This window comes from Schistocerca americana, chromosome 6 (assembly GCF_021461395.2).
Source record: "Schistocerca americana isolate TAMUIC-IGC-003095 chromosome 6, iqSchAmer2.1, whole genome shotgun sequence".
Classification (NCBI taxonomy): domain Eukaryota; kingdom Metazoa; phylum Arthropoda; class Insecta; order Orthoptera; family Acrididae; genus Schistocerca; species Schistocerca americana.
Genome location: NC_060124.1, coordinates 60,698,962 through 60,713,974, shown reverse-complemented (window position 1 = coordinate 60,713,974; position 15,013 = coordinate 60,698,962). Strand labels below are relative to the sequence as shown.

General features: G+C 41.1%; 1 protein-coding gene across 1 annotated transcript in view; it reads right to left on the bottom strand.

The window, feature by feature from the left end:
* LOC124619958 (dipeptidyl aminopeptidase-like protein 6) overlaps positions 1-9,958 on the bottom strand; it is a gene marked incomplete at its 5' end in the record, with an annotated part of 439,288 nt that extends 429,330 nt beyond the window's left edge. The window contains one exon of the mRNA XM_047146621.1: positions 9,829-9,958. Coding sequence (XP_047002577.1) covers positions 9,829-9,958 — 130 coding nt within the window. The remainder of the gene's footprint in view (positions 1-9,828) is intronic.
* Between the last annotated feature and the right edge of the window lie 5,055 nt (positions 9,959-15,013).

Below are 15,013 nucleotides of genomic sequence, written 5' to 3'. Positions count from 1 at the left end.
GGAGCCCTTGGGAGAGATCCCAGTCTTCCAATGTTTTGGAGGGTCACAGTGGTATTACTGCTTGAGTCGTGTTGTGCGGAGCGAGGGGTGTGACATCAAGGTACGGCAGATAGAGATGATGGAACTCTGATGGCACAATGCTACGTCACGGACATACTGCGTCTTCATGTATTATCTTTCAAGCCACAGTACCGCGGTGACGTTATTCAACAGGATGACGCTCGTCCGATTACAACCAATTACGAGCGAGCTTGCCTCAAGGAAGGGTACAACGGCTGTGTGGCACTTTTCCCAACCGAATCAGTGCATTCATTCAGGCAAGATGGAGTGTTAATTCATACTGTTAAGAGGATTAATACTGCCAAGTGCGAGGTAAATTTCACTCGCACTTTCTAGTGAAGTTTTATTTCTATTCCTCCTGCTCTTCTGGGTGCTTCACTTTTTTTGACAGGCATTGTACATAACATGACACAGCAGTTTTCATACAACATACTTCTTCGTAAATCAAAGACGTATGGTTATATCCACTGCTATCAATGTTTATTGGAAACTGTGAGTGAGAGGGTTAGCTATACCAGCAGCACAATAGAGATACTAAAAAAGGAGGAGGAAAGCATAGTTACAAAACTTTCCACGATTTGACTACTTTGTAAACACATGGTAGAAGGAAGATAAGTTTGCTCTTTGATAATTTTGACGAATAAATTATCAGAGAACTGAAACATAATTACGATGTTGCAGTTGTTATTCATTTAAGGAAGTAGAAGCACGCAGCAATCACTCGTAATCCCATTAGTTTTTAATTATTCTTGCCTATCTTGATTCCGTACTAACAGCCATTTCCAGTGCATCTGAACATGCTCGCTGCAGTATATCTCACCATACGATATTATTGCTGTACAAGCAGAGATTCCTGCTCCCATACAGCTCTAAGATCATATGGTGACATGTACTGCCTCGAGTTTCTAGGATTGTTACTCAAACGCACTGAAGACGGCCATTTATCGCCGAAATTTAGACACGCAAGAGTAATAACAACTAATGGGATTGCTACTGATTGCAGTGTGCATCTACTTCCTTATAGCCTACGGTCACTGTGCACAACAATTCCTCATGGATTCAAAGTTGGTATTCACTTTGTCAATGTCGTAGTAAGCGGCGTTATCCGCCTTTTACATCTTTTCATTATTATCTTGCTTTGGTTGTTCCTTCATTTACATGACTATTTCGCTCTTGATACACTAGCTGGGAACTTTGAACGCACATATATGTCGAATTTTTGGTCGTGCTGACATAACCAGTTAATACTATCGTCTACACAGTAATTAGGTGCAGCTTACAAGTAACGCGATATATACGTTTGTGCATAGACTTCAGCTATCGAACTACATCTCACCCAATACGCGCTGGCCGTTCGCAACACAGCCCCCGCAATCACCCTTGTCACCTCCCTTACAGCGCTGTATGTGCAGCTAGGGGCCAAATTATTTTCTTTGCACTCTACAGGGCATACTTCTTGGCTGTGAGGAAGCTGCGCAAAATTGAAGTTTGTTCCACTTTCCGAGCGCCTGAGAAGATCCCACAGAAACGAAAATCGCCTTCATTTTAATGATTTCCACCTCAAATCTTGCAATGTCTGTGACATACTCTCTCTTCCCTATTTCGCGATACTACGAAACGTGCTATCCTTCTTTGAACTTTTTTGATGTGCTCCGTTAATCGAATCTGGTAAGGATCTCACATCGCGCTACAGTACTCCAAAAGAAGACGGACAAGCGTAGTGTAGGCTGTCTCTTTAGAAGGTCATCTTCTTGAGCATGTATGTAAAGCGAGAGATAATACGCATTGATAATATCGTGTGTGATAGCCCCATACAAATATGGTTTCAGTAAATAATTCCTGGAGAGGATGTCAATAGGATAAAAAATGCTGACATTAGGGTGGCACGGGGGGGGGGGGGGGGGGGAGGTTGACCTTTACGCGGATGTAACTCTGTTGCTAGGAAACTGTCGAAATATACACATGTCATCATCAACTGCCTCAATGTCTCAAATTCTAAAATTAATCAAGGAAAGAGTGCTATTGTCGTCATTCTCCCGAACTGTGAAATTCCTGTTACTTGCGGAAATGTGAAAGGTAATGTGGTTGTGTCATTCACCTTCTAGACAAAAGATTAAAGTTTAAATACCAAAATTAGGCAATTTGTACCATATCTGTACGTGAAATTGTACTTCTGGGACTCTGTTTTCATATTTTCATGTTGCATGATAAGAATTCGCCACGCGTCTATGCAAGACGTCCTCGACAATTCAGAATAAATCATTCTCGAATTTACACAGTCTGAGCAAATCAAATGAAGTTTCGTAGCTCTTGTCATGAGGTTCTGTATTCAGTAAAACGATTTCAGACGATAAATTTTGACCATTTACTTAGCAAAAATGAAAAGTTTTGAAATGACACAAGAGACTGAGCGAGGCAATGCTGCTGAAACACTTAACGCTGGCCGTCGATATCACCGGGTTGCGATTGAACGAATACGAGCTATTTTTCCAAAAGATGTTCTCTAAAACCTATTTTGCCTACCCAACTAGTTATTTCGAGGCAGTCAAGGAATCGCAGAGTCTCTGTAATTAATCAGCTGATAACATCTCCTCAGCTGTTCAACATCATGTAAAATCGTGCCACTGCAATTTTTCTCTTGTTCTCTCACAACTTGTTACCACGATCCAGCAGTATATCTCGTGGAATGCGACGGTTCTTTAGATGTAAGGACATCTGTTAAAAGTTCTCTCTTGCACGCAACTTTGCATGCCTGATGAACTCGAATGTTCCGACTTGTTAGAGCAAGAGGAATGCCGTTCCGGTGTAGGACTCTAAGAACTGTGACGGTCAATTCATTTTGCTTTTTTTTTTCGCTCGTTTCTGGATAAAGACTCTATGAATGAAGACGTTAGCGGAAGAATATTTTACTTTATTTAAGAAGAAGCACCATTTTACAAACAATCCGGACTCATCATGAAACTAAAAACAATTGAGATTAGATATTCTGAATGATTAACGTTAACAGTTTTTAATTCTCTAAATTTTAAACATCTCTCTCCCATCTTTCTAGTCTTCCGACATATACACAGATAGACAGATAGATAAACAGATGGAGGTAGAGAGAGAGAGAGAGAGAGAGAGAGAGAGAGAGAGAGAGAGACAACCAATAGCGACATAAGCCACATATTCAGTCTTCATCAGCCGATGCACACTGAAAGTGGAACGTATTCTCCATTGCTGGTTGGAAGCTCCCTATCTGAATTCGGTACTATCGATTTCCGATAATGTGCCGTCACTGCAAGTGATTTAAATTCCCTGAACAGCATAAACAGTACGGCCACGGTGAAAAATGGCTTTCTAGTCTTCGCACACAACTAATGGCAGATCGAAGTACTTCCCAGTAACAAAGAAACTGAATGTCTTGAGAGATAGCCAGAAAATTACATATGGGTCACTCAAAAGTTCACATTCATGAAAGTCGAATGCTATTATAATGCTAAAATTCCAGTGAAATAACTGTAAGAGCCAAATATTGTGCAGTTATTATCCTGGTCATATAATTAAATGAATTTTTTTTAGACTCTACGCGGAGATACCAAATAAAGCCGGTGGAGGGGGTTAGTTTCAATGGTTGCCGTATTCATGAGATTCTGAAATGCAATTTTCTTTACATATCGTGGGTACAACTTTATTAGAATAGCTTTGGGACCACAGAAGAACGAAAGAAAAAGAGTTCCAAAGAATCTTAAATATTAATGTAACTCGTTTGATTATAAGTCTCCGATTTCTATTGGCCCAGAAGATGTAAACTCGAGAAAGGTTACATAGTTTTCAGAATCGCAGATTGATGTTCTTTTCTACTTAGTTCTTTTATTTTATTTTCAAATAATTTCACAGACTCAACGTCAGTCTTTCAACTATAGGACCATACGTTCAATTAATGCTATCACTCTATTTATGGAGGCAATTAATTTTACGTTTAATATGTAATTTTAAAAAGGCCAATGCGTTATTACCAAATTATGTACTAAAAATCAGGTTACATCATCTTAAATTTCAAACTGTTGTTGTTGTTTCGATCTGAAACAAATGCTAACAGGGGAATGCTACTACCATTCAGATACTACACTTAAAAGCTCATAACAAATAAATGGCCTAAAAAATGGAATAATACGAAAACAATAAAAAAGTAAAATACTTAATTGGGAAAGTGCTGGCAAAGGAAATATAAGGAACCTATATAAAAAAAATTTAAAAATTATTGTGTAATAGTTTTCGTAGATGGGAATAGAAGCTTGAAGACTGTTCGACATCTGCAGTGCTATTACTCAAAATATAAGTCAAGGACCCACCGAAAGCATCTCGCTCAAATACTGTAACATTTGTGGCTGCTGTAGCAGTAATATTCTACCCGAAGCTTCACTTCATATTTCGGATGAGATTACATTTGACAATGTGTGTTGTAAGAAGTATAGTGAGATCCAGACAACAGATGGTACAGAGGTAACCGATTCCGTGAGAAATTGCGCCAGTTTGGTAAACTTATGGTCTGACTGACTGTCATAACAGGAGCTAGCACGCCATATTTCCAGTTTTCGTTCATTAATATTTCTTAAAGTATAAATCAGATTTAATTGCCTGCCATGCTAACCACGCTCTCAATAGTAAAGTATCATGCAGTCAGCTCAAATTTGCCGGCCGCGTGGTCTCGCGGTTCTAGGCGCGCAGTCCGGAACCGCGCGACTGCTACGGTCGCAGGTTCGAATCCTGCCTCGGGCATGGATGTGTGTGATGTCCTTAGGTTAGTTAGGTTTAAGTAGTTCTCAGTTCTAGGGGACTGATGACCACAGATATTAAGTCCCATAGTGCTCAGAACCATTTGAACCATTTTTAGTTCAAATTTGATTTTAATTACGGGTTTCTGTAATGACAGAATAACGATATCCACACGAATAACCCTGTGCATCGTCACCTTCTGCCAAAAAGGCACGCCGAGCAAGGTGATTCATGCTAGAGTCGGTCTGGTATGAATTCTCGAATACATGAGTCGGCCGTGGCCATTAATGAATGACCTTAAATAATCGCGACTCTGCGAGCAGTCGAGAGAGGAATAAAATGTGGAATGTGTGTACTAATCTGTGAATATGACTTCCGCAATGTATTTGATGTACCAGGATTGTCAGTGCTACGTGCGTAAACCGTACTACTTGTGACTTATTAGGTGTTGTTAGCAGCCTATGGCTTTATGTGTTGTGATGATTTAATAAAAAGCTGTTTCCATCCCAACTAACTTAGCAAACACATCTGACAGCGTAGAGAGCCCTTAGTCAACTTATTACTAAATTTCACAGCCATACTTCAGAACAGCCGAGCCGCTATCTCACTGCTACGTCTGCGCAGTCACAAGGACATCTTCAGAAGACATCAAAGAGTAGGGAATAACAGAATCTCATTGTTTTCCTTGATGATTCAGAATACAAATAGGCACATCTTAGATTTCCTGTATAAATGGGACCGTTACTAGTTACTTATGTTAAAATACGGAAGGGAAGGAATTAATATCCACAGCGCGTGTTGAACTGGACGTTGTAGCCGTCTCATTCAGTTTCTACAAGGAGTTTGACGGTTTTTTAAAATTTTATCGCTATAACTTGAGCAGACCGTGTGCACTCTTCGAAAACGACCGAGGTGGGGTATTGATTACGACACTGGACATGCGTTAAGAAGCGGTGGGTTGTATATCCTCATTTGCCTTTATGATTTTGGTTAATCGAAATTTCCTCAGATTGCCTCATGCCTATTTCCTTTCCAGTCTTTTACCAAGTAGAGTGCTTTATCGTCTACAGCGTATTAGACGATAACCTTCGTTTCTCCCAAAATATGACGAACAGTTACACACATGGCACTAAAATCACTCACTGATGGATACACCAGTAGCAAGAGTAATCTATGCGTCAGCTGGTCATGATGAAGCTGGAGGTAAATTATTGACATTATTCTCTCGCTTCAGTGTTTGGAAAGAGCTAGTAGTTAACTTCACCAACAGCAGCTTGTTGTCACTCACTCGTAGCTTCTCTTCCTAAAAATGTACATGTGCGCATGGACCCACGCTTCAAAACGCGGTAGTGGCATTTAAAGGAACGGAACCGCATGTCTGAATAGAATTGTTGCATTCCTCATCGTGTGTTGAATCCAAACCCCTGTTGTCCAGAAATCCCAACAGAGTATCAGCTGCATTAACAGCTTCTTCAGGCGAATAGGCGAAGCAGGATGGGAGTCCCACAGCACTCCTTTTTCTTTTTTTTTTTTTTTTTTAATACATCGTCAAGAAAATATTACTCGGAAATTCAGACAATCGAAAAACCACAAATATTACGATTCATCTACTCCAGTGCGTGGTGAAACAAGTGAATACGATTGCTTACGACAAATGCAGGTCAGCACAAATAACAGAAGGGAAGGGGACACCCAGTCCCCTACACTCCTTTGGTGGAGTGCTGATGTTCTTGAGTGAATATCGCACACCTTTTGACGATCAGAATTGCCTTCGTTCAAGAACGCTGTTCTATGTATGATCTTGCGGTAAGAATAATATAATATATGAATTAGCGTGTAGTTTATGAGTTCGTGGTTAATATTCGTAAACGGAACAGGTTAAAATTATGTAAAAGATGTATTGTGTGTAGTGTTTTTTGTGTTCTTATGTTTCGTGCGTTCGAGAACGCTGAAACCACGACGGCGGACTGGCAGCAGCGCGGCAACGGCAGCTTCAGAAGCTGGTCGCTGAACGCTCCGAGCCGACAGCCATGCTACGTCAGAGGATGGCGTTGTTGGGCCAGCAGAATCGACACAGAATAAATCATAACATTGATAATACGAAAAAGGTCTTGTTCCTACTGTAATTTTGTTCAGTTCATGCCTGTATTCCAGGAAGTCAGTCTGTAGATGGAAATGTATACCATACTATGTGCATTGTGAAGTATTATCAGTAAACCACCGGAGAAGATAATTACAGTGAAAAGGAAAAAAAAAACTGCTGTTGAAGATATTTATTTTGGGAATGTGCATGCTTGAAGTTGGTTATCAAAACTGTATGAATATCCTCACCATCTAAAAAGGACTGATAAACGGCTAAACAATACGCAACCAAGAAACATTGAAAAATCATAGGCCTGCTCAGTTTTTTTAAAGACGTCGTTAATTTGTTCTCGTGACTTTGAGTGAGTTTTTTTTTCTAAACAGTTTTAATAGTTGAAGTTAACCTGAAAATTCTTGACAGTTTTAAAAGTTTATTGAGAGTTAATAGTGAAAAGTCAAATATTTTGACAGTTACACTACACAAATCAGAGATTAGCTTCATTCTATTGTGCGCTTGTCTGTTTCGTAATACGCGCGAGAATCTCTGGTTGTCTTGGCAACAGAAACTAACTGCAGTATATTCGAATAGGAAAAGTAGCTTGAAATCAATATTTCCAACATTAATCTTTACGAGAGTAAAAGCTACTGGTTCTCGTTTGTCATTTTGGAAAATACGAACGTGCAAAATATAGAGAATAATTCTTCGGAAGAGACTACGGTAAGTAACGGTCCATTCAGTGTAATTGATAGCACGGTCTGGCTGATCTATGGATACATTTCTGTGGCGAGAACAGGCTCTGCCTGCAGAACGCAACACAAACGTTTGTTTTCGAGCTTCCACATAACAGTTAAGCGCATGATGACTTGATACTCAGTTATAGATTTCGTGTTATCAAAACTGAAATTGATGTTTCTATTACGTCAAATAACTGCACCATCACTCATTTCCGAAACTATCACAATCAAAACTGCTCAACAATACGCACCATAGCGACTGCAGAGCCACGTATCACACCAAATGTTTCTCCACATTTGTCATGGTGTGTATTTTAATTTTGTACACTCATGCAATATGTTGAAAATTCAGTAGTTGGCCTGCAATTTTTATGAGTTTTTAGAAATTACACTACTGGCCATTAAAATTCCTACACCACGAAGATGACGTACTACAGACGCGAAATTTAACCGACAGGAAGAAGATGCTGTGATATGCAAATGATTAGCTTTTCATAGCATTCATACACGGTTGGCACCGGTGGCGACACCTACAACGTGCTGACATCAGGAAAGTTTCCAACCGATTTCTCATACACAAACAGCAGTTGACCGGCGTTGCCTGGTGAAACGTTGTTTTGATGCCTCGTGTAAGGAGGAGAAACGCGTACTATCACATTTCCGCCTTTGATAAAGGTCGGATTGTAGCCTATCGCGATTGCGGTTTATCGTATCGCGACATTGCTGCTCGCGTTGGTCGAGATCCAATGACTGTTAGTAGAATATGGAATCGGTGGCTGCAGGAGGGTAATACGAAACGCCGTACTGGATCCCAACGGCCTCGTATCACTAGCAGTCGAGATGACAAGCATCTTATCCGCATGGCAGTAACGGATCGTGCAGCCACGTCTCGATTTCTGAGTCAGCAGATGAGGACGTTTGCAAGACAACAACCATCTGCACGAACAGTTCGAGACGTTTGCAGCCGCATGGACTAACAGCTCGGAGACCGTGGCTCCGGTTACCCTTGAGGCTGCATCACAGACAGGAGCACCTGCGATGGTGTACTCAACGACGAACCTGGGTGCACGAATGGCAAAACGTCATTTTTTCGGATGAATCCAGGTTCTGTTTACAGCATCGTGACGGTCGCATCCGTGTTTGGCGACATCGCGGTGAACGCACGTTGGAAGCGTGTATTCGTCATCCCCACGCTAGCGTATCAGCCGGCGTGACGGTATGGGGTGCCATTGGTTACACGTCTCGATCACCTCTTGTTCGCATTGACGGCACTTTGAACAGTGGACGTTACATTTCAGATGTGTTACGACCCGTGGCTCTACCCTTCATTCGATCCCTGCGAAACCCTTCATTTCAGCAGGATAATGCACGACCGCATGTTGCAGGTCCTGTACGGGTCTTTCTGGTTACAGAAAAAGTTAGACCGCTGCCCTGGCCAGCACATTCTCCAGATCTCTCATCAACTGAAAACGTCTGGTCAATGGTGGCCGTGCAACTGGCTCTTTACAGTACGCCAGTCACTACTCTCGATGAACTGTGGTGTCATGTTGAAGCTGCATGGGCAGCTGTACCTGTACACTCCATCCAAACTCTGTTTGACTCAGTGCCCAGGCGTATGGAGGCCGTTATTACGGCCAGAAGTGGTTGTTATGGGTACTGATTTCTCAGAATCTACGCACGCAAGTAATCACTTGTCAGTTCTAGTATAATATATTTGCTCAATGAATACCCGTTTATCATCTGCATTTATTGTTGGTGTAGTAATTTTAATGGCCAGTAGTGTATAATGGTTAACTTTGGCTACGGTGTGGTTTTGTGCTTAAACCTCCATGAATTTTTATGTCAGTAGAAATATAAATGGACTAAACTGCATTTAGTAGATCTCAGGCCTGAAAAGTTAGAGCATAGAGTATACAGATGAGAAACCGTCGCGTATAATGAGGAGAAAAGGATTTTTGTCATGCTGAAGAGAAATTACGAAACTTTATTCCGTCACCTGTGTAAGGGAAACGCGTAGTTGTGTTTCAGAGTCTCGAAGGTAGAATGATAAGATATGTGATTTTTTTTAGAAAAATGATAAGAAGTGACTGCTTGCAGCATCATTACAAAAACTCGACAGAAAAAAGAAACTGTCGACAGTTAGAGCACGAGCGGTGTGAGGTAGTGGAGGAGCGCCGAGCGGCCGGCACTCACCCGACACCCAGGAGCCGTTGAAGCGCAGCGCGGCGAACTCGTGGCCCAGGATGTCGGCGAGCCGGAAGCGGCGGCCGCGCACCCGCGGGCCCTCGTCCGGCGGCGTCAGCACCACCACCGACGTCACGATCAGCGCCAGCACCACCACGATCACCAGCAGCGCGATCAGGATGCCGCGCCAGTTGCGCTGGTTCGGGTTCGCCGACACCAGCTCCTGACACAGAGGACTCTCACTGTCGCAGTAGTACTCTGCTTCCGCACCTATTCTACCGTATCGCAAAGGGCGCTAGTTACATGTTACGTCTGCTGCACGTGGGCTCACCGGACAAAATACACTGCTCGAAAGCATTAGTGGAACTTGACTTTGGGCGTCTGCTATACTCGACCGACCAGTAGCTACTGAGGACTAGAAATGTTAACAAATAATACATTTATCTTTCACAGATTAACTACACAACAAATCAGCATTGTATCAGTGCCCGTTCACATAACAAGATCTGCAGTGTGATTTGTAACGTTCTCTGGCAGCACGCATCCAAAGTGAAAGTTAAAAGAACATTTCGATGTACCGGGTGATCAAAAATTCAGTATAAATTTGAAAACTGAATAAATCACGGAATAATGTAGACAGAGAGGTACAATTTGACACACATGCTTGGAATGACATGGGGTTTTATTAGAACCGAAAAAAATACAAAAGTTCAAAAAAATGTCCGACAGATGGCGCTTCATCTGATCAGAATAGCAATAATTAGCATAACAAAGTAAGACAAAGCAAAGATGATGTTCTTTACAGTAAATGCTCAATATGTCCACCATCATTCCTCAAAAATAGCTGTAGTCGAGGAATAATGTTCTGAAGAGCACTGTAAAGCATGTCCGGATGTTGTCTTTCAGCATCCCTAGAGATATCGGTCGATCACGATACACTTGCGACTTCAGGTAACCCCAAAGCCAATAATCGCACGGACTGAGGTCTGGGGACCTGGGAGGCCAAGCATGACGAAAGTGGCGGCTGAGCACACGATCATCACCAAACGACGCGCGAAAGAGATCTTTCACGCGTCTAGCAATATAGGTGGAGCGCCATCCTGCATAAACATCGTACGTTACAGCAGGTGTTTATCAGCCAGGCTGGAGACGATGCGATTCTGTAACATATCGGCGTATCTCTCACCCGTTACCGTAGCAGTTTTGTTGTCCAGCGCCATCCGTCGGACATTTTGTGAACTTTGTTTTTTTTTCGGTTCTAATAAAACCCCATGTCATTCCAAGCGTGTGTCAATTTCTACCTTTTTATCTACATTACTCCGTGCTTTATGAAGTTTTCAAAGTTATACTGACTTTTTGATCACCCGGTATAAAGCTCGCTGTAACAAAAAATTTATATGTATTTCTGTTAACTGAATTTCAAAAGGACACTTAATTTTGTGAGGAAAAATATAATTATAAATTTTGCTATTATAAATGATTATTTAAAGAGTGTGAAATACTATCTGTGGCGGAGGATGTGAAAACCGCCACAGAAGAAACGATATGTAATGAAAATGACAAAGACTGTACAAGAATTAGTTAAGAATAAATAAACAATATATTGTAATAGAATCGCTTGTCTTCCGCACGGACTGACAGAGAGAGGAACCCGTGACGTTGGATTAGGCTCTTACGTAGTCTTCATTTGTCATAAGTCGATGATCGACGCCATTTGTAGCTGGGATTCTAAAAGGTATGTAAAGATTTTAATTGTTTCTGTTAAAAGATATTTATCTAGTAAAATCTGTTTGTCACATTTACTGCAAAGTTCGACCCGAACATTACGCATTTTATTTAAGAAATTTCAGCATTTTGTTGGATATCGCTGGCGGTGCGGAGCTACGCCGCGAGCGAGCAGTCTACAGCAGCGGCAGATTTAAATATACGATCGCTATAAAGACCACATCCTAAAAAGGATACAGGTAGAGGTGAACGAATATAATAAAGTGTTTCTTTTCACAGCATTCCAGACGCAGAATAATAGGAGATAGTACATTTTATCTTGTGGATTCACAGGTGAATACAAGTTGCACCTTTTGTAATTGTAAATTTTAATTAAAAAAGTGATAAATTCTGAATATATCGTAAAGTGTATTTTAAAGTGGATAATTTTCATGATTTGCTGTCAGAGACAGCAAAGGACTTGGAAGAGCAGTTGAATGGAATGGACAGTGTCTTGAAAGGAGGATATAAGATGAACATCAACAAAAGCAAAACAAGGATAATGGAATGTAGTCTAATTAAGTCGGGTGATGCTGAGGGAATTAGATTAGGAAATGAGGCACTTAAAGTAGTAAAGGAGTTTTGCTATTTGGGGAGCAAAATAACTGATGATGGTCGAAGTAGAGAGGATATAAAATGTAGGCTGGCAATGGCAAGGAAAGCGTTTCTGAAGAAGAGAAATTTGTTAACATCCAGTATAGATTTAAGTGTCAGGAAGTCATTTCTGAAAGTATTCGTATGGAGTGTAGCCATGTATGGAAGTGAAACATGGACGATAAATAGTTTGGACAAGAAGAGAATAGAAGCTTTCGAAATGTGGTGCTACAGAAGAATGCTGAAGATTAGATGGGTAGATCACATAACTAATGAGGAAGTATTGAATAGGATTGGGGAGAAGAGATGTTTGTGGCACAACTTGATCAGAAGAAGGGATCGGTTGGTAGGACATGTTATGAGGCATCAAGGGATCACCAATTTAGTATTGGAGGGCAGCGTGGAGGGTAAAAATCGTAGAGGGAGACCAAGAGATGAATACACTAAGCAGATTCAGAAGGATGTAGGTTGCAGTAGGTACTGGGAGATGAAAAAGCTTGCACAGGATAGAGTAGCATGGAGAGCTGCATCAAACCAGTCTCAGGACTGAAGACCACAACAACAACAATTTTCATGAGAGCTTAGCAATATAAAAAAGAAAACATTTTCATATAATAAAGATAGTCTTATGCTTCAAACCTAGTCGGGGTGTATCCAATAAAACAAAAATCGACTGTATAGTGAAAATGTTTGCTAAGTTCGATGGACAATAATGTTTTCATTCTTGCACAAACAGCTTTAGTACTTGAATAAAAGTAAAAGTTGAATAATTATTTTGGAATATTCAAAGATGAAAAGTTTACTGCAACCTTTCATCTCTCATGCCCATCCATGTATATGTTAAGTTCAATCTCAACGGTTTCCCAATCAAATTAGACGCAAAAAGCAAAGAAAGTTGAAAACCAGACGCTCTACTCCCGAATAATCAAACCAGACAGAATCGCATTAAAGACTTTCTAGGCTTTTCCGGTCTAATAAGTTTTGAAAGTCTCCTTGGGTTTCCTCCCGGATCCTAAAATCTACTTTGTTCAATATTTCGGCGGTCCAACTGTCTGTTATCTTCAGGCGAACGCTCCTCCTCCTGCTGAGTTGTACTGCTAAAAACCGACGCCAAAGCGGCAGGTCATCATCTTATACAGCTCTTCGTAACAGCCGCAACTTGTCGCACAGAAGAACGTTCCCCTTTGATGCGAAATTTGATAATCATACTAGTCGGTTAACGCGCAACTAGTTTACGTGGGGAAAAAAAATTCGTTCCAGTTTTGGACACTGAGTGAAAATCTGGAGCTGTACGGTGTTCATATGACGATATGACATCCTTGTTGTCATTTGACAAGCCATAACGTGGGTGAACAGTATAGATAGCTAGAAGAGAAACCGTATGCTGTTAGTGAAACTGTTTTATGCGAACGGCAGCAATCAGAGTGCTGCATTGAGGAAGTATCGTCGACTGAAAGATCTGAGGTGAGGTCCGATGTCATTACATGGTGTAAAAAGTATGGGAATTAACAGCGACTGAATATCGAAGAAACGAGTGGTCTTGGTGTGACACCTGGAAGAGGAAGGCGTGCTATTCCGGTGTAAGTTATTGACGAGTTTGTTGTTGCTGTAACTGACAATGCAGCACGTGTCCCAAACAGTGCTAGTGCTCATGCTGTCTCACGAGAATTGTCCCCCGCATGCTCGACAGCACGGAACGTCTGCGGTCTGCTTCAATCTGGTACCCGTAGAAGATTCAGAAGGTGTAGCAACTTAACCCTCATGATCCGCAGCAATGTTCTGAATCCGCTCTTCAGTCTCTGACATAGGCCAAAGCTGATGACTTGTGGCTGCGGAGTGTTCTGTGGAGTAATGAGGCACACGTTACATTACAGAGTGCAGTGAATACATTGAAATTCCGAATGGAGTACCGTTAAACCGAGTGTTGTGAACGAAGAGCCACTGTAATCGTCATATGTGACTGTTAGGTGCTTATTCACAAACCCTTAATTTGGTCTACTCCTTTTTGAAGAGAATTCACCCAGAGAGCCTCTCAACTGTACCATGACGTCTGTACGTGTTCGAGACCTCCCTACACAGCCTGCTGCTCCTCCTTTGGAAGAGCCCAGCCTTGTGGCAACCACTGTTTTAAGGGGCTCCGGAAAGGCTCAAAATCATGAAAAGTTCAATTTTTACTTTTTTGCGTTTTCTGAATCTGCAGACTATTACCTTTTAATAGATATATAATTTATTCAATTCCGAAGACTACAACTATTTTTAAATTTTTTTTGAAATGTGTTCTACATGGGCGCGACCCACTGTGGCGCTGTTAAACTGCTGTCAAATGGTGTTATTATTAACGTCCGTGTTCATCAGGTACATTTTAGTGATGTGAGATAAAGTATGTGTTGTGGCTAACCTGTGATGGTTCAATATATATCGCTGGTGTGATTGTCGATTGTTTCATGTTTATTTACTCTGTCGTTATCTCGAAAATATTCGTAATTAATTCTGTTTCTTGAGTCTCTGTTTTGTTGAAGTATAATAATGAGTAAAAGTAAAGTTATTAGAAATCCTCTGAAGGCTTTTAAGAAAAGGAGAAATGTTGGAAAGCCAAAGGTATGTGTTATTACTGTAAACAATAAAGACGATAACCAAGTGAGTGAACCTAACCTCTCAAGTACCCCTGCCCATAGCAGTCAAAGTGGGAAAGAAAATACGTCACAGAAGCAGCTTGGTTCAATGAGTGAAAACTATGAATGTTTTATGGGCGAATCGGATGTGAATGAAACATTTGATATGTCGGTTCTCAAAGGAATTTTTTCAAACTGTGTAAGATGTATTCATTGTAGTGAAG